At 38.7% G+C, this 18,582-nt stretch overlaps 1 protein-coding gene across 1 annotated transcript; it reads right to left on the bottom strand.

The window, feature by feature from the left end:
- Positions 1-814: 814 nt before the first annotated feature.
- itga2.2 (integrin, alpha 2 (CD49B, alpha 2 subunit of VLA-2 receptor), tandem duplicate 2) lies at positions 815-17,468 on the bottom strand. The gene is made up of 30 exons (XM_034118375.1): positions 17,365-17,468; positions 16,078-16,201; positions 13,835-13,941; positions 13,447-13,538; positions 12,978-13,092; positions 12,407-12,534; positions 12,160-12,308; positions 11,802-11,952; positions 11,402-11,567; positions 10,825-10,901; positions 9,802-9,940; positions 9,460-9,605; positions 9,212-9,355; positions 8,863-9,066; positions 8,577-8,707; positions 8,281-8,444; positions 7,286-7,437; positions 7,060-7,170; positions 6,635-6,720; positions 5,464-5,605; positions 5,063-5,146; positions 4,864-4,940; positions 4,688-4,771; positions 4,497-4,599; positions 4,291-4,401; positions 3,473-3,583; positions 2,996-3,109; positions 2,773-2,862; positions 2,491-2,607; positions 815-2,138 (listed from the first exon to the last, which is right to left on the bottom strand). Exons 1-30 carry the CDS (start codon positions 17,408-17,410, stop codon positions 2,052-2,054), a joined length of 3,552 nt encoding a protein of 1,183 aa, XP_033974266.1. The 5' UTR covers positions 17,411-17,468; the 3' UTR covers positions 815-2,051.
- Positions 17,469-18,582: the final 1,114 nt, after the last annotated feature.

Here is an 18,582-nt window from a genome sequence, read left to right as displayed (position 1 = left end):
ACAAGCCATGGGGATTTACTTTGTTGTTGTACTCCAACCCATCATTTAAAAAATAAAGTCTACGTTCAGGCTGTAATACTGTTAGCTACTCCAATATCTTTCGGACAGACTTGACAAAATCTTTCAAGTTTTAGGTATCGAATGAAATAGATGAAAAAATCTCTCAGAAAATGCAAAAAAAAAGCCAAGGGGTATTCAATAATTTGCTTTGACATCACTTTAGGTTTACAATATTGCAGTCATTTGTGAGCAATCGTCCCATTGTGCATGGCGGTCAGATGTTTGGCTGCAACTGTCAATCAACTTGCAGGAAACCCTCAGGAGATGCACAAAGTATTATTTCCACATAGCTCCCTGTACTCATGGACTCCCAATGCTATTGCTCAACCCCGTAGTGCAAGAGTAATTGTGAAACAGAGTAATTCAATCATCTAAATTCTATGTATTCCCTCCAACAAGGGAAGCTAAAGTCCAGTCTTCATAAAAAAGATGCTAGTTATTAGAGACAAATAGCATATTCCACCTCGCCAGAAGAAATGCTTAAGACTCTGCTGGGTGCCGGAGTTGGCTTGCTCAAAGGGGAAACATTCAGAAACACATTCCTACACAGACAAGGGACAGAAACCTGACTGTGGGAACACACGACAGTCAAAACTCTGAGAGGAAACTAATTGAAATTGAGCGAAAAACTTAAAGGGAAGTGGTCCAAGTAAGGTCCTTTCAGGGCCAAGTCCTCTAAAGGTGGTCCGGTGAGAGGGGAGAGGAGAAGAGATGCAAGAAAAGAGAAACACAATACCAAATAGGTCATAAATGTGATGTATTAATTGAATTGTGTTCATCAACAGAACAGAGAGAAAATACTGAACAGTGCCAACACGTCATCTATATCATACTGCCATCTAGTGGCAACATTGTGCTAATACAGCTTTAACTGAGCCTAAACTCTCACAATCCCCAGTGAGAAACCAAGGTCAAGTGCAGGCTTTACCACAGAACATATTTGATTAGTACCATTCGCCATCTCAGAGTCATGAAGTATTTCTCGGTAGTGAACAGTATTTGAGCGAGAAACAAAGTGTGTTTCATTGATTTATGGCATTGTGGTTTTTTTTACGCTCCAAAGTTATCAATCTGTTGGTTAACAGAAAACACGTACTTGCATCAATTTTGATAATGGATTTAATGGTTTAACAAAAACATTTGCTGGTCATACTCCATTAACCATTAAATAATCAATAAACATTTAACAGATTACAATAACACAATATGCTACTAAAAAAAAGACCTGACAAGATGTGCAACAAATGGTAAAAAACAACAAAATATCATCAATATTACAAATATCATCAATAAAGATAAAAACAACACAAGTAAAAACTTTGCATTTACAAAACCCAATATGAAAGATCATAATTCTATCTTACAGTATATACAGTGACATACACACAGAGTAACAGCTTTTACTCTGTCCACGAAAGGTATCATTTCTTGTTTACATAGAAAATACTAATGTCAATAAATGCAATAAAAGCCCTGAGTGGCTGAGGTGACGCTGGATCGCAAAGCAGTATAAGCTACAGACCACATGTGTAATAAAAAGATTAATGCAAATGAGCATTATTAAAGATAAGGTTTTTCTAATTGAGAATGCAATATTTCTATCATGTTACCATGTTGTTATAAAAATGCAATGCCTATCTTAAATGCCTTTACAGTGTTAAACTCTAAATCCATAATGTCATCTAAAGAAGAAAAAGTATTGCATCCTGTCATATTGGGGGAAAAAGACAGTTTTTACATTGAATTCAAGTCAGTGCATGACAGCAACTGATTAATGTATAGCCCACAAAGCTCAACAAAATAAAGACAAAAAAAACGATCCTCTGTAAAATGGTCCAAATCCCATTTATCCACCCACTTTTATCGACTTAATTCAAATGTACAATTTACAGTGATTGCTCTTCAGTCCATTAGCACTTTATGAGCACCAGTGACGAGTACCAGTATGAGAACAATGCTCCAGTGAGCAGAGAGACGCTGCAGGTCTTACGTTACAGCACTTCATCCACATTTGCGCGGCTCTGCGTGTCGTCATCCTCCATCTGAAGCTGCTTGTACTTTCTTTTGAAAAACCCAAACTGGAAAGTAAACAGATTCAGTTCAGGCACAGTTTATTTTATACGAAAAAGATAACGGAATCAATAAAAAAGAGATTCTAGCGTATGTTTTTGGTAAGAATATATCCAGTTATATTGAAATCTGTTGCAGGAGACGAGTGATGAACACATGTTTTATTTTCAATCTTTAAATAAAGCTGCTCATTCACATGAAACACAGATCAGGTAGATTCTTCTTGTTCTTGACAGGGGTAAAATGCTCATGTATACAGATCATCATCAAAAAAGCCTAAGCTACAATATTCTACTGATGTTGCTCCCTATATTGTAATTGTTTCTTTTCAAATGGTAGACACTAGACACAGACACTTACTTTCCACAGCAGTCCGACGGCCAGAGCCAACAGCAGCAGTCCACCAATGACGCTTCCTGCTATCACTCCCACTGGAACATCCCCTTTCTCTCCAGGTTTACTGACCATCAGCACCACCTGCAGCAGGAGAGGAGAACTCATCGTCTGTCTCACTCAGATATGGCATTATTAACAAAAAACAGCAAGCACAACACGACAGACCATGCCGAACGAAGAAACAAAACAGTATATATATTTTCCTTTTTCTTATTTCTTTTTATGAGGCATCAATCAAAATCTTACTGGTAGCTGTTTGAGGCCGATGATGAGCAGGTCAGGGTTGGAGGTCTCCACATCAAAGTTGGAGGTCAACTCAATCGCCTGATAGGTGGCCTATCAGGACAAATGTATACAAATAAGAGCACTGAAAATGTATTCATTTAATAATAACACTAGAGAATTCATGGTAAAAAAAAAAGAAGGAAAAACCAACGGTAGTATGAAATTAATTTTTGAACATATTTACCGAAATAAATGTGCCACTCCAGATCCTTGTTTTAACTTTCACAAAGTAGTCGCTATTTATTTCGGTGTCCTTGAGGATGCACTTTATATACTCGCATTTTGCAGTCTTGCAGTCCTTTTGATTAAAAGAAACAATGTCAACAAATATAAATCAGTACACAACACTAAATTGTGGTGCAACCACAACATTTCAAATTACTTAAGTTTCTTCTGCATCTAGGCTTTTTGTGAAAAAAATAGAAACCATGCATTCAATAACAACTAAACAAGAATAGGATAAAATCACATACATGTACAAAATATTGTATCATGAAACATGTTCACATAAGGTACTTCTCATTCCTAATTAGATTTAAGAATCACTATTTTCCCCTATGATACAAATGAAAACACTGCAGTAGAGGATGTCTCCTGTGTCTCTCTAAGAAAGATGAAACGTACATAAAGATACAAATGCTCAAAGAAATAAGAGACTGACCAGTTTCTCCATGCCTCTGAGGTTCTCTTCCGAGAAAGACACTTTGTGGTTCTTCAGTCCGATCTTCAGAGGATCGACCAGGCCGCTGGAGTCGCAGCTGACGGCCCCCCCCTGCAGGAGGACAGGCCTTAGGTCATTTATTCTCCCAAAGCATGACACAGTCCAAATCATACAGTACAATTCAAGAGCATTTACAAGTCATGTTTTAATTTAAAGGTCCCCTATTATGCAGTTTTTCATTACTTTATTATAGGTCTCAGATATATACAAAACATGTCTCTGAAGTGTTTGGCTTGAAATACCAAACAGATCGTGCATTGTAGCATCCCATAATCCCCTCTGTTTCAGCCCTGTTTCAAAAGTGCTGATTCTCTGTCTGTTACTTTAGATGAAAATAAGGAGCCACTCCCCACGCCCCTCTGAGAGATATTTGGTTAAAAAAAACACAATGGTGCTCTAGGAGGAGATTCAGGTGATAAGGTGGGGGGGTGTTACCTTGGTTGGTTATTGGCTAATGGTTACACAACCCAAAAAAATCGTTATGACATCATAAAGTGGCCAAAATCCGATTTTCAGACAGGTTTTTATATAAATGGATCAGGACAAAAAGAGAGAGAATCTTTTCTCCTGAAACTTTCAGAATCTCTTTACACAGAGGGGACACATGTTTATGTATAAAAGACAGGAAAAAGTGGATTTTGCATAATAGGTGACCTTTAAGATACAATACACTATGGAAAACTATAGATTGTTAAGTTAAACATTTTTTTTTACAAACTATTTAGGAAGTTGCTGGTATTTGGTGTATGAGTACTCACTGTTTGTGTGTCCACGCTGGTCACGTAGAGCAGCTGGTTTCCACCTTTAGTGGACACTGGCAGAGCGATGGTCACATACATGAGGCTGACAGGGAAGCTACTTGTTGAAACCTTTAAATATAATTTGTTTTAATTAATATAGTTGAAAAATATAAAATGAGAAAATTAGATAAAGATATATCAAGAGGCATATTAGTTTATTGCACCTTTACTGTGAAGTTAAACACTGGGCCGATATCATAAAGACTTGTCACCGTTGTTACCACGGGAACTGCAGTGTCTGCCACGTAGAAATTGATATTTGACTGCCTGTGACAAAATATAAACATTCTCTTTAAAGATCTGCCATCATCAACTGTTAATATATGTTAATAATTGCCATTTTAATTCAAATCACCTTGATAAACCAATCCCTGCATCATATCGAACAGGAAGTGAAATGTCCACCTTGTTGTCTGCTGGTCTTTCCTCTTGACCATCACTGTAAAGGAAAAATAGGTATAGAACATTATTACCTTTAAATCAGGTAACGAGTCAGAGTTCTTCATTAGATTACTAATTCATTAAGTGTACCTCTTGGCCTCAAATTTCACCTCGGCTTGGTTTTGCAACATGTCAAGATTGTATTCAAAATTCAGCTGAAATTTCATCTGTAATGAAATATTGTGATGTTTTGCATTATTTACCATAATTAGCCAAAGAAAGACATTTGTATATAGTCAAAACAGATGAAGATATTTCATATGTTTAAGTCTTTTTGCTTGTAACTTACTTCTTCGTCTTTTTTTAATGCTGGGTATCCCACTTGGCAGGTGACAGTTTGGGTTTGAGTTGAAGCGCATTTGACTCCATCCGTCTGTAAATGTGCAGTTCAGAATTGCACATGACTGCAGTTAGGCTTTGTTTAACTTACAATACACAACTCAAAATCTCTTAACTTTATTCCAAAAACTTCACCAGCACATACAGAAAAGTAGAGAAACAATTCATCCACATTTTCTCTTAATTAAGTATGCATTAAATGCTGAAAACAATTATGAAAGGCTAGATTAAGTGGAAAAACAATTAGATGATGATGCCTTACTTAGTACATGTGCCATTTGGTGATTATCATGTTGACAAATCTGCCACAAAAGTCTATTCAAGCACGTGAATAAGACATCTTTTACTCACAGGAGGGAAGACAGAGGAGTAGTAGAGGTTCCCAGAGAAAGTGGCCAAGACCTGAGTGTTATACGCGTTCTCCTTTTTGTTCTTCACAACCACTTCAAATGACAGTTCTCGGTTATTAGCGCTGACCATAACGGGAGCTGAGCTGCAAGACAAGTGCTCAGATTTCTGTACTCTGCATTTACATGATACAAGGACCATACTCAAAGAATGAGCATTGTATTTGACCATAGGAATAGTAATAAGTAAGGATAGTTAAACTTGATTAAAAGATGGGAGTTGTGTAAATATGTGAGCCTAAGGTGATTTATTCATTTTGTGTCAAAGAGTGTTGGTCTTTCTCTTCTTTTTTCATTGACATCTATAAATACAGTGGAGACAGCACAAGTTTACAAACATGAAAATAAATGACAGCTTCAAAATCACAAATCAAATGTTTGTGAATAGGTTTAATGTTTTACTTTAGTTCTTTTGCATATCACTCAGCACATATCACCAAAAAGTTGTTAGTTTTTCCCAAACTCACAAGTCTGACCCAGTTATTTAATGGGCTATGCAGTTGCTCTGTAAACTGGAAAACTCGAACTAACGCAGCTATTTAAAAATGAGACAGACTCATAAAAGAGAGTAATAGAAAATTGTGTAATGTTTGTTAGACGTTACCAAGGCATAACATTAAATATAGATTTAGACACGCAAGTCTTTCTTCTTTGTTACATAAATGTGTATACTACCAGATCAATTAAAAAACAGGGCTCTAGGGTTGGTACAATAACAGATGGTCATTTCAGTACAGCATGAGAGGGCTGCTGTTTACAAATGTAAACCCTAAGAATCTATTATTATAATCACAGACTTTAACTAAAACAAAAATCTAAACTTCAACGGAAATATTAAAGTTGTCATTATTTACTGAGAGGGCCGTCGCATTAAAGTAAGAAGCTGGTAGAAATAATTATTCTTAAGAGCCTTGAGGTGATCGCTTACCCTTATTTTACAAATGACTCATAGTGAAGAAAGACATCTCCGTGCCTGAGCTTGTTCTGTTACACACATCATTATTACAACTCTAAAAACCCTTAAATTAAAAACTCATTCTTTAACCTGAAGATACAATCCCACATTGAGCAAGTTAGACATGTTACATCTTCACACAAACATTGATGATTCTTACCTGGACGCCTTTGTGTCTGTTTTCACACTGAGCACCAGATCGCTGACACACACGTCATCAGAGCCGCAGTCTTTTGTGAAGGGGATCTGAAACAATAACAGAGCGGCAAATTCAGCCCAGGATGCTGCTTCATTATTCTCTTAAGGCATCTTCAAAACGAATGAAACTGTATTATATTTGTACTGCATTGAATGAACTTTAACCTTTTGTTTGGGAAAACACCAGTTGTGTAAATCGTAGAGCTTGCGTGACTTAGTGAATCACTTACGTTTGAAAAGTATGTAATCATTTCACACCATGTAATTTTAAATGACTGTACAAAATAACACTCTATTTAAAGTCCTGATTGTTTCCTGTTAACCCCTTAAGACCAAAGGCAAACAAATGAACACACATTCAGACATTTCATGCACTGTATCACTTACAAAGAACTCCCATGCACTTGAAGAAAACCTATCGAGGACAGGGTTCACATCTGCATTCTGCTGCTCGATTTCTACTTTCAGACTGAGGGAATTGACAAAGTCTGGTGCCTCCTGTTAGAGAAACAACGTGTGGACAGGTCAGGAGATATGAAGTAATATCTCTACAATGTGCTCACATTCATTGATGCTATTTGATGACTGCAAAACCAATTTATTTTGGCATTACCTGAACATAGACCTGGTAATCCAGACACAGGGGCACAGATGATATTTTTGCCTTCTCTGTGAGGTAGCGTTCATTGTTTTTACTGAACAGTCCTCTTGACGTCACCCGTGAAGCCTGCAAGTCAGCGTCCAGAGTCAAAGTGTAGGATATATCTGTAAAAAGAAGAGTAGAAGGTGTTTATTCTCAAACCTAATTATTTGAAAATCTTTCAGGAAATCGCGTTATTTTGGCAAAAATGCTTTTTTGCTTTCTTGCCTTAAGAAAATCAATACCGTCCCACATCTCTGCTTGTGGATTTTGTTACCTTCAATGGGCCAGAATGTCTGATTTACCTGTTTTTAGTATTTTTGTTAAAGGGGACCGATCATGCAAAATGCACTTTGTGATGTCTTTTATACATAAATATGTGTCCCCGGTGCGTCGGGAAATAAAAAAAGGAACTCACCTTGTGATAAACCCGCAAGAGAAAAAGCATTTGAGCTCCATACTGTTTCAGAAATAATCCTTGATGTGGTTTAGAACAGGATGGCGTTTTATCACAGCAGAATTTAACTTTATCTCCGGTAGAATTCTGATCAGGCATTAGCTCCGCCTCCTCTTTTTTTTTTTTTCAAGCTAAGGACCCAAAATCCGCGTTTCTCTAACAGGGCTGCAAAAGAGGGGTTTGAGCAGTATGAGGGATGGCTACAATGGGTGAACTGTTTGGTATTTTAAGCAAGAAACTTCACAGACATGTTTTGTATAGGTATGGCCCTACAATATATTTTTCCAATATAGCATAATAGGTCCGCTTTAAGTTAAGCTAAGCTAAGCTAAAATAAGCTAAGTGGCTTGTAGCTGTAGCTTCATATTTACAACACAGACATGAGTGTGGTGATCTTCTCATCAACTCTTGGTAAGAAAGCAAACAAAGCAAAGTGTATTCTCCAAAAGTATTACTTTAAATTACAGGAATCTACTTATTCCCGAGCAGCACAAGAGGTAATCAGATTTACCAATGGGTCCAACAGGTTTCTTAGGCCTGAATGCAGCACTGAAACAGAGGTTGGTGTTGAAACATGTAAGCTTGCGTCCATTAATGTTACAGGGTTTGTTGAAAATGTTGATTTTATCAGGTTTGAAAGAAGCTCCCGCCGTGACAGATGCCACACCTCTGGACCTGAAAACCAAGAGTACATTAAAATTAGCAATTTTTATAAACAATGGACTCATTTACTGACTTTGATGATTATAATACAATGTGGTAAATTATTTCATACAGACAGATGTTATTACAGGTTGCCAGACATACCAGAGCTGCACCACATTGCCATATGCTCCAATGGAGATGTCAGGGATTGTGTCATCATTCAGATCTTTGTAGCTATCGAGGGACCGTCCGAAATACTGCAGCTGAGGATCCAGTTTTGAGCCAAAGATTCTCTGAAACACATTATCAACAATACCTGCTAATTATTTCAAAGTTTAATAAATTAACTGTCATTAATCATAGGAGACCTTTCTTTTTAGCCCCAATTAAAACAAAAAGCTTCCAAAACAAGTCCCTCTGTCAGTCAGATATCAATTGTCCTCCGTACCTGTGAGTACTGTTTGTTTAATGTCTTCTTCTCCCCGTTGTAGATGTAGATGACACCTTTTCCTTTGTCTTCCAGTGGAGCTCCGACTACAATATCATTGTATCCGTCGAGGTCCAGATCAGGAACGGCAGAGATGGCCATTCCAAAACGAGCGTTCTCTGTTGGGGGGGGACCACTGAGGAATCCCTGCTCTTTCAGTATACCCTTCAGATCACAAACACAGGAACTATGAGGCCTGTGGAGCGAGACCTCTTGGTGCAGGTCTTTTCAATTCTATCGTTGAAGTCAAGCTTTGAAGATATCTTCTTGACTTTTTACACCCACTGAGTGACATGTGGAGTATTTGTACCTTGGTGACCTGGAAGATGTAGACCTTGCCTTCCTCTCTCTTCAGGTCGCTCATGAACATGGGTGCTCCGACCAGCAGGAGGTCCGTCACCCCGTCTCTGTCCACGTCCAGGGGGCACAGGACACTCCCAAAGTATGACCCAATCTAGGAGATGAGTTCAAGCGGTTAACTGACTATAAATATTTCCTACAAGTATAAATGTTTGTATTAGGGGAAATTGTGAATACCACATCCTCAAATGTCAGTACCTGTTTCCCTCTTTCAGAATCTATTATAGCAGATAGTTTCTGGGCATTGACGGTATAGACGATAACTTGTCCAGAGTGGTTGGAGCGAGGTGCACCAGCCACAAAGTATTCTGTAGACACATCGCTGAGTGTGGTGACAGAATAACCTGGGAACCCAAAAAAGCACATTTTACTAGCTGACATTTTGAGCTTGAGAAATCGTTTTGCTTTACACCGTGCTGTAATGTAACAAACACATTTGAAAACAGCCATCCTCCAGTCTGGTTTCTGTGTTGCTTCATGCAAAGTTTTTAAGTTACAGAATCAAATATGATGAATGCAGAGGAAAAGGTTCATGCCTACCCAGTAGTGAGCTGTGGTTTCTGTCTTGAAGTATTCCCTCAAAGGCTGAGAAAGGGAAAATGTCAGCTTTTGACCCTTTTTGATGGACAACAGTGCCGCTCCAAGCGTAGGCTCCCACTGCTCCCAGCATCATCACATCCTGAAACAGCACGGGTCAAAGATCAGTCAGCAGCTACCAAACAAATACTACTAGAGTTCAAAGCATTTATATATATTTTTTCTGGATAACAGACTGAGCAGCTTAAATTCATATTTTTTTCAGTATCAAAGCTTTTAAACTATATCAAAGGGAGTTACTCTACTGAGTTACCCCAGTGAAAACCACCAATAGCATTCAGAACAGTGTGAGATCAGGACATCTTATAATATTATGTGCTTATTCTTGACAGAATGCTGAAGAGAAAAAAAGCAGCTTCCTCATTCCTTTTAGCGAGAAACCCGCAGTACTGCAGGAGGGCTGCTGTGAAGCAAAGCAATGTGTTTTTCACAATGTATTTTGTGGTCAGCCAGATTCTGTGACCAGTTGTATTGTCACTTCAAATCATGGTGACATTATCAATGTTATTTTGATAGGTGTTACACAAAGGGTTTACTTTATTGTATTTAGTAATTGTCACATATTTTCATTGCTTTGACAGCAGAACCCACACCTAAAAATATTCTGTCAATGCATCAGTGGTTTTCCGTTGTCTACCCTGTAGTGTCAGCCTCACTGCATGTGATGTGTGACAAATTATAGGGCAAGAGACAAAAAATAAAGCATAGTCTGGAAACAACGTATGTGTTTTATTTATCTTTGTGTCCATCAATACACTGCTTTCGCCAAAAACCTGTGATTGTACGTAGCAGGTACTACCATGTAGCATATATCCTATTGACTTTAAAACTAGACTTCCTTTAACATGTTTTACACTGCCACAACCACAAAACCATGACATTGTTCAACATAGTGGTGGATGTGTGAACTTGCCATGTCACAATTGATTAGAAAGGTTTAGAGGTGTACAATACAGTGTTCTTTACCTGTCGACTTGAATAGTGAGCGCTGAATCCGACCTGGGACATTTCCATCTTAAAGTTGTCGCCCCCTTTTCCAGTGCCTTTTTGGAACAGAGCATTGTTTAAACACCAGCATTGACAGCTATTACCGCCTCACAGTTACTGCCTCAGCTAAAGTCACATTGCAGTTTAAAACCCATGTATTTCCAAAATGTCATAGCCTCATTTTTTATCCTTTTAGAAATGTGTGCAAAACGGTCATAATAGGGCGTAAGATTATGGCCAAAAACGTTTTATTACTTTACGACCACCAAATTCTATTTAGGTCATCCTCTAAAGTGGATGATAGTGCCAAATTAAACAGAAATGACAATGACAGAAAAATGACAGAATGAGAAGTACGGACAAACAACACAATTAAAACCGAGATGCATATAAAAAATTGGAAAAAAAGGCAAAAAAAAGACATTTCCTTTGATCTCACTTTTGATCTTCAGCTGTGACAGGTATGTTGTGACATGCCCGGATGATGCATGATTTGTCAAGTACACATACAGCCTGTGAAACAACAACCATAGATAAAGTATATTACTGTATGTACCTTCTATGTTGAAGATGCGGCTCCCCAATGCTCCAGCGATGGTGGAGAGGGCCGCCTCTTCAGACACATTGAAGAAGTACTTCTCTGTGGGTACACTGGCAATGGATTTGATTTCTTTTATAAGGTTGTCTGTGTTGATGTCGTTTCGGATGTAATAACCCAGGACCTATGGAAACAAATGGAACACCACAAATTCAGGTACTAACACTGGCACATCATAACTACTAATTAATCAGACATGCAGATAAAAGGCATAATATTTGTTGCAAAGTCATCCAATGATGTGCAGTCAGCAGGCATTGTTCACATCTATAATAATATAGACTTTAAACTAAAATATAAACTATAGAATTGGAGGTAGTTGGATGTCATTGGTATTAAATTGCAGATCATCACTTACAGCAATACCGAAGCGGGTGATACCTTGTGCCTCACATTCGGAGATGACTGTATCACTGAAGGCCGAGTCGTGAGACTCCCCGTCAGTGACCACTACCATCACCTTGGCAGCGTCTGGTCGCCCTCCGTATTTACTATTGAAACCCCACTGACTGAAGAGAGCAGATACAGTGGACACTTTTCAGTAAATCAAATAATCATTAGTTCCTAATCAGGTTATAATACAACAAATAAACAGACAAGACAAAAAGAACAACAGACAAATCATAAGAAAAACTGAAGCAAATATACCAACCATATAAATTAAGTAAATCAAAAAAACAGAAATGCATAAAAGGTGGTTCCACTGCAACACTAACCTGGCATATTGGATCGCATGAAAGGTGTTGGTGGAAGAGCCGTACATTTGTGTGATTTTGGACGTTGCAGCTAGCACCTCATCTTTGGTTTTATACTGGTTCAGTTTGAGTTCAAACTTCGGATTGACACCATACTGAATGACACTGACCTGGCATAATGAAACAACAGTGTGATAATGTACAGCATGAACCCCCGCCTTATTCTCTGCATAGATTTCCTCTTGTGGCTAGTAAAACATGACATTACCTGTGTTTTTTTGGGCCCGATGTCGAGTGCAGGTATTAATTTCTGGAGGAACGCGGTCATTGGAGCCCAAGGATAAATACTGTTGGAACCATCCAACACAATCACGATGTCCATAGGCCCTCCACATGCTAGTAATGTGCGAGGAGAAATATGATGATACATTTAGGCAGAAGTCAATAATTGTAAGTTCATGCCCTTCACTTTACTGCTGATCACTGTATGTTTACATTTCATGCATAATATCGCAGCTACCTCTTAGTTGCATTTTTTCTACATTTGTTAAAATTACATTATTATGTGGTTTAACAGCTGCAAGCAAAAAAAACAGTTTTGAAGGTTTGTTCAAAAAATGTCCATTGAGGATTCGAGAAGCTGATAAAAGGCAGAGTATTGCCAAGCTATGTTGTAAAAAATGTGAACCTAGCAGATACATAGTATTGATACATTTAAAACAGGCCATGTCTTTTGTTAAACATGTTGCTGTTTGTGAGCCAACTCAAAGATACAAAGATACAATACATACAGTAGCTCAACATATCTGCCATCATATTAAAAAAAATACAGATCTTACTCTGGATGGCAGGAGAGAAGGCAGGTTGAGGTTGAAACAGGGGGTTCATTCTTGCACATATTCCTGGGTAGAAGACCTGATTGCCACACTGCTGTCCCCAAAGAGGACCGCACATCTGCATCACATGAGAGGAGACGTAATGAGTTTGAGTTGAACATCAAATTATATGTTATATTAAACTATGTTGGTGTTAAATAAAGATTTATGTGCAATGTCTGTTGTCTTAATTTAGTAAGACTACTTCCTGCTGCTATCCGCAACACACTTGCTTCCACCTAAAAATATACTGTATCACTAAACACAAAGATAGAAAATGACCTGCCAATCTCTAAATAGCACAACTTCCTTTTTGTATCCTTAGTATGAAAACACACACACACACACACACACACACACACACACACACACACACACACACACACACACACACACACACACACACACACACACCACACACACACACACACACCATCAAATCATCAGAAGCAGGCATCCGGGTAAGAGTCAAACCCAGGCTCATGTTGTCGTTGACGCTTGTAACATCTGGAATACTAACAGAATCTGTGGACAGAGAGGCAAAGGCAAATAATCAGTAAATAAAATATTATGTTTATAAAACTTGAATTCTTACAATTTTCCTTAGCTCAAAGTATTAATGGAATACTTGCTTTGCTGTAAACTGCTATTATTCTTATATTTTTTATTAATTTTCAGAACATCAGAAGCCTAATGTCTGGAGATATTTGGGATATGTTTTAAAGACAGCACATGTCTTCAGTTCTGTTTCGGCATTTGAAGTACATGGACAATGTTTGGTGTAGAAGTCAGAGGTTAAACAATAAAACACCAAACCTTACCTTGAAGATTGAGCTTGTCACAGCTGTTTCTGGACCCTGAGACTGGACACTTGTAAACATCCCCCTTCCTGTTAGTCAAACCACTCCATGGGGCACCAACCAGGAGCCTGCAGAAAACAACAATATCCATCTCTTCCTAACTCATAAACATGAAATTACAGTAAATGTTTTTGTGTACAGTGCATGACCTGCTGCACATACAGGAGCTGAATAGGACTCCAAATGATTTAATTCTGTAAAATGGTTACAGAATTTCAATCTTTAAGCTTAAAGTTAAATTGTTGTGGCAAAAAAAAGTGATTTGATTTCATTAGTTACAAATCAAACAGGGGTCAGACCCTCAGCCGGACAATTTAAAGAGAGAACCAGTACAAAACATCCAAAAACAGTCGTACACTAAGAGAGTAACTTTGTGTGTTTGTATTCTGGGAAAGTGCCAACAAGTCAGTGATGTGGATCTTCTAACGTTTGAAGAAACAGCAAACAAGATTCTACAAGACTACAAAAATGTTACCCCCACATCACAACATCCAGATGCTGATTCTGATACAAGAAGCTAAGATATAAAAATAAGATATTTCTCAAAATCCAGAACCACTTATTTTAGAAATATGTAAGTCCCAATACTGCTCTTAGGTTGACCCTTAATTTATAACCAACTTCAAGTAAACTCTCCAAAGCGTCAAACAAGGCACAGGAAGATGGACAAATCCTCCTAATGTGTTAGTAAGAGCACAGCACACAGGATGTGACACTATTGCCTTTAATGGTTCTTTATGTTAGGGAGCAGAGACCACTATCAGATACTGGACACCCCCTGATTATGCAACCAGGACACTCCTCCAGACATGGAGTGACTCTGACTGTGACTCAGAGTGAACAACTTCCAGACATCACTGAGGAGCTCAGTTACTGTTTAACTAAATGTTACAATTTGAGTGGCGCAACATGTAAGAAGCTTTAGACATGGCAGGATTCTTTGTGTGACACATGCACCTTGTAGCAGCTCAGACAAAATGTAGTACCATATTATTATTTAAGACTACAGTTTCTACAATTTTGCAGTGATATGCCCAGGGTAGTGTTAGGAGATTCAACATGTATTTATTAGTACAAAAGAATGTGTTCAAGAACATGACTAAGAGTCTGCCGCCATGCTAGCGCCACTGTGAGGCTGTAGTCTGGCACATTGGTGCTTTTGGTACAGTAAATGCTGATATTGCGCTGGAACCCTGTCTCCTCCTCTTTCCCACGCATCTAAACTGCATTTTCAACTTTGTTGTAACTACGTGTTAAAGGAAAGATATCGTCTCCAGGATTTAAACACGTTTTTAACTTTTTTAATTGAAACTCAACAAAAACCCAACATAACTACTTGGTTAAGGGTTAAGTACACATCAAGGATTGCCTTAAAATACGTATGTTTCTTACATTATTGAAGTTAAAAACATCAAAGAGGACTTTTGGTTTCACACGAGACATTAGCACTAGGCAGGTGATTGTTACGCCCATTCATCTAGGAATACACAACTGTACAATTATCCATCGAGTAGCTGCTTCAGTCTGGACAAGGGTAGTATGATGAGCAGCCAACCAACAGAAGTCATTTCCTCTAGCATGTCTAAAAACCAATTGTGGTTATCAGGGTTAAGCAGAGGAGCTGCAAAAACACAACCTCTAAAGCCTTGCACATTCCCTTCATTTAAAAACAAGATGCAGTTGAGCAGACAATCAACTGAGATTTCATTTGAATCATCTGTTCTAACAAACCAATGATTAGGTAACAGTATGTATACACAATGAATGGTAATGCAAGAGTGTGGACAGTTGTGTACATGCAGATCACCAAGACAGCTGATAATCAGATGCAACACTTTACAGCAACAGGCCTTCATCGCCAAATGGATACTTCTCCTGAGAATCTTTGGAGCATGTTGAACCTGGGAATTCAGCCATGTTTGGTGTAAAGGCTTGTTCTGACAAGGTGTATCTCCAAAAGTGGCCCACTGAGTGAGTATCAGCACCTTGTTTGCTCTACAGTAAAACTCCTCTCTGCTTTAAATCATTATCTTCCTTACCTTTATAGCTATTTCAAAGATTTTGCAAAGATATAACTTCAAATGAATGATTAACCGGACACCACACACCAAAGCTACAGCACATAGACAGGTCACAGTGTGTGATGTAAGCATGGACAAAAGCGATGCAGTGTAGGACCTCGAAGATAAAACACAGATCCATACCATTTGCCTTCATAGTTTGTTGCTTGTTGAACCGTGTAGCCAAACTCCTCCGCAGCTGGCCCACTGAAAATCTTGGCACCTGCAGTGCCGACGTTGAAGGACTGTGAGCGCCATATTCTGTCAGCTGGAGGGGGAGAAAGATGCATGACATCAACATCATGCAAGGTGTCTTTACTGATAATAAGGACCTTGTCAAGGCAGTTGTTGCTTGTATACCTATCAAGTATACCATCATTATTTTATTTTTGTATGCATGCATAATGTTTGATAACAAAATTGTTATGAGGTTGTTTATGGGAGGGAGGGCATCTGACTTCCTCCTTTGGGTGGTTTTTAGTTGAATCATGTACGTTTGAAAAAACACATCAGCTTGACTCATGAAGGCAAGGCAACCGACTAAAAAAAGTTTAAATACATGAAGGTCATACTATACATGAAGTGTGGATAACTGCGTTAATGGATATTGCAAGTCCCGGAACACTGTGTTGCGACACAATCCACCTTTAATCACAGCCCTCTAAACCCCCCGGGACATGGAAACTGCCTGTGTACGAGTGAGTCTTCCTGCAGAATCAGACCCACAAGCCCATACAGGCAGAGCTCAGCTATCTGCCTGCAGCCTGCCCCTCTGTCAGCAGGCAGAGGAATGTGCATGGGCTCTGGACTCAAGAGACCTTCACTGCACAACCACGCCTGTTTACCTGCAGAACAAAGTGCCTCCTTTCGGCGTCCTGCAAACCCCAGAACATATCTACATTTCAATTCATTTCAGAAACAGGGAAAATGTGGATATAGGAGAGTACAATAAAGTATGTGTGGCTGCTGTCTGAAAGGTTCGACAGACTACAGAGCAGATATAACAACACTGTGACCTCGTTTCTACACAAAAAGCCACGTGATGCACAGTATAACCAGCAATCTGGTTGTATTTAATCCATGTGGGTTAACTGTGGATCGTGTAGTTTATTTGGTAGCAGAGGAAGAAACGCAGCAGGGTGGCATGATTTCAAAACAAAAGCACCTCCAGGCAGAATAATTCACTCAAATGGACTGCACACTGAAACTACTCCCTGCTGTTCTTCAGATGTGTTTTATGAGAAGAAACAAATAAATGAACAATCAAACTAAAAGTTATGACCAACAACTATTAAACATTGACGACTTCAATTTATGAAAACGATTTGAAACGCTCGCTATTCGTGGAAAGAATTGTTGCTCATTTACTCTTTAGGTGAGAGAATAAAGCAAATAACACCACCAACGTCCACAAATAAGTTCAATACTTACTAATGATTACTAAAGTGAAGAAGAAATTCCCCCAGATGAACTCCATCGTCGACTTTATTCCATGTGTATGGTGGTTAAATGAAGCCGCTGCACTTGTCAGAGTTGTGGCTGCGCAGACCAGCCGTGACGCGCCGGACACGCTTCCTAAATAAGGACTGAGCTTTGCCTCTCACCTGCCGGATCAAACTTTGACCCAAGTATTGTCAAAGGGTGTGAAGTGAACTCTGCAATACAGTCTGTCTGGGGAAAGGCACTTTGGTCACGTCCTGTGGCTAGAAATCCAGCTGTGTTCAGGAAGGAGACCGAATGAAAGTCCTCTGGTTTAAAGTTAAGTCATTCACTGCTCAAGATTAACAGAAAAAAACCAGTATTCAAAATAAGTCCACGCCCAATAGTTTTAATTGAAATCTCATTTAATCGTCAGTCCAAAGCCACATCACGAGAGGACAAACAACATTTAAATTAACATGTCAAATGAAAAAATAAACATCATCAATTTACAGTTCATCATTTGAGTCTCATCTCTGATCCTTCTAAACACTATGAGTTCTGTATGTACAACCCAACATGGAGCAGAGTTATTGACCATTCAATGCTGAATAAGGACTTATATGTATTTAGAATATGGAGAAATTATATACAGACAATAAAAAGTATTTTACGAGCTGGAAGAATGACCAAAACCATGTTCCTCCACTGGAAAACAATCATGTAAGACCTTTAATTGGAACATATGTGTTGAAGCCTTTAAATGAAATGGGCAGGATGGGGAAAGAGTTGAAAGACATTTAATTTTCAATGAGTGGTTGCATTCCAAAATGCAATTTTGGAAAGAATCTTAGCTGGTGGTTGTTTCTTAATACTCAGACAGAGTATGATACCCTCTTATGCTGATTTGTTTAGTGAGTAAGTTACTCAAGATACTGTAAAGGGAAACCCCACTGATTCCAATCAAGGTTGAGTATTCATTGAAGGTATGACTCAGCCGGTTGTGTGATGTCTACTGTGGCTCTGGAGGAAGTCAGAGAAAATGACCTCTGTGACATCATCTTGGCAACAGATTTGAAACAGAAAGCCTGCATTGTGAACAGGGTAGTGGAATTTAAAGGATGTGGGCATTACACTGGATTTCGCTTGCATTATGAGAAATATAGGATGCAGCATTTTGAGAGCCTGGAAAGGGAGACAAAATCTGGATATTTGTGCCTCAGTTGCTAC

Source organism: Trematomus bernacchii, unplaced genomic scaffold, assembly GCF_902827165.1.
Source record: "Trematomus bernacchii unplaced genomic scaffold, fTreBer1.1, whole genome shotgun sequence".
Taxonomy (NCBI): domain Eukaryota; kingdom Metazoa; phylum Chordata; class Actinopteri; order Perciformes; family Nototheniidae; genus Trematomus; species Trematomus bernacchii.
This window is presented reverse-complemented; position numbering and strand designations above follow the sequence as displayed.

Bases quoted from the DNA above. Each gene is read 5' to 3' on its own strand.
- itga2.2 (XM_034118375.1), bottom strand. From the start codon at position 17,410: ATGGAGTTCATCTGGGGGAATTTCTTCTTCACTTTAGTAATCATTA. The intron at 8,445-8,576 runs GTATGTCTGGCA...CTTGGTTTTCAG, and splicing joins GGCAATGTGGTGCAGCTCTG to GTCCAGAGGTGTGGCATCTG. The intron at 7,171-7,285 runs GTAATGCCAAAA...TTTCTCTAACAG, and splicing joins ATTACCAGGTCTATGTTCAG to GAGGCACCAGACTTTGTCAA.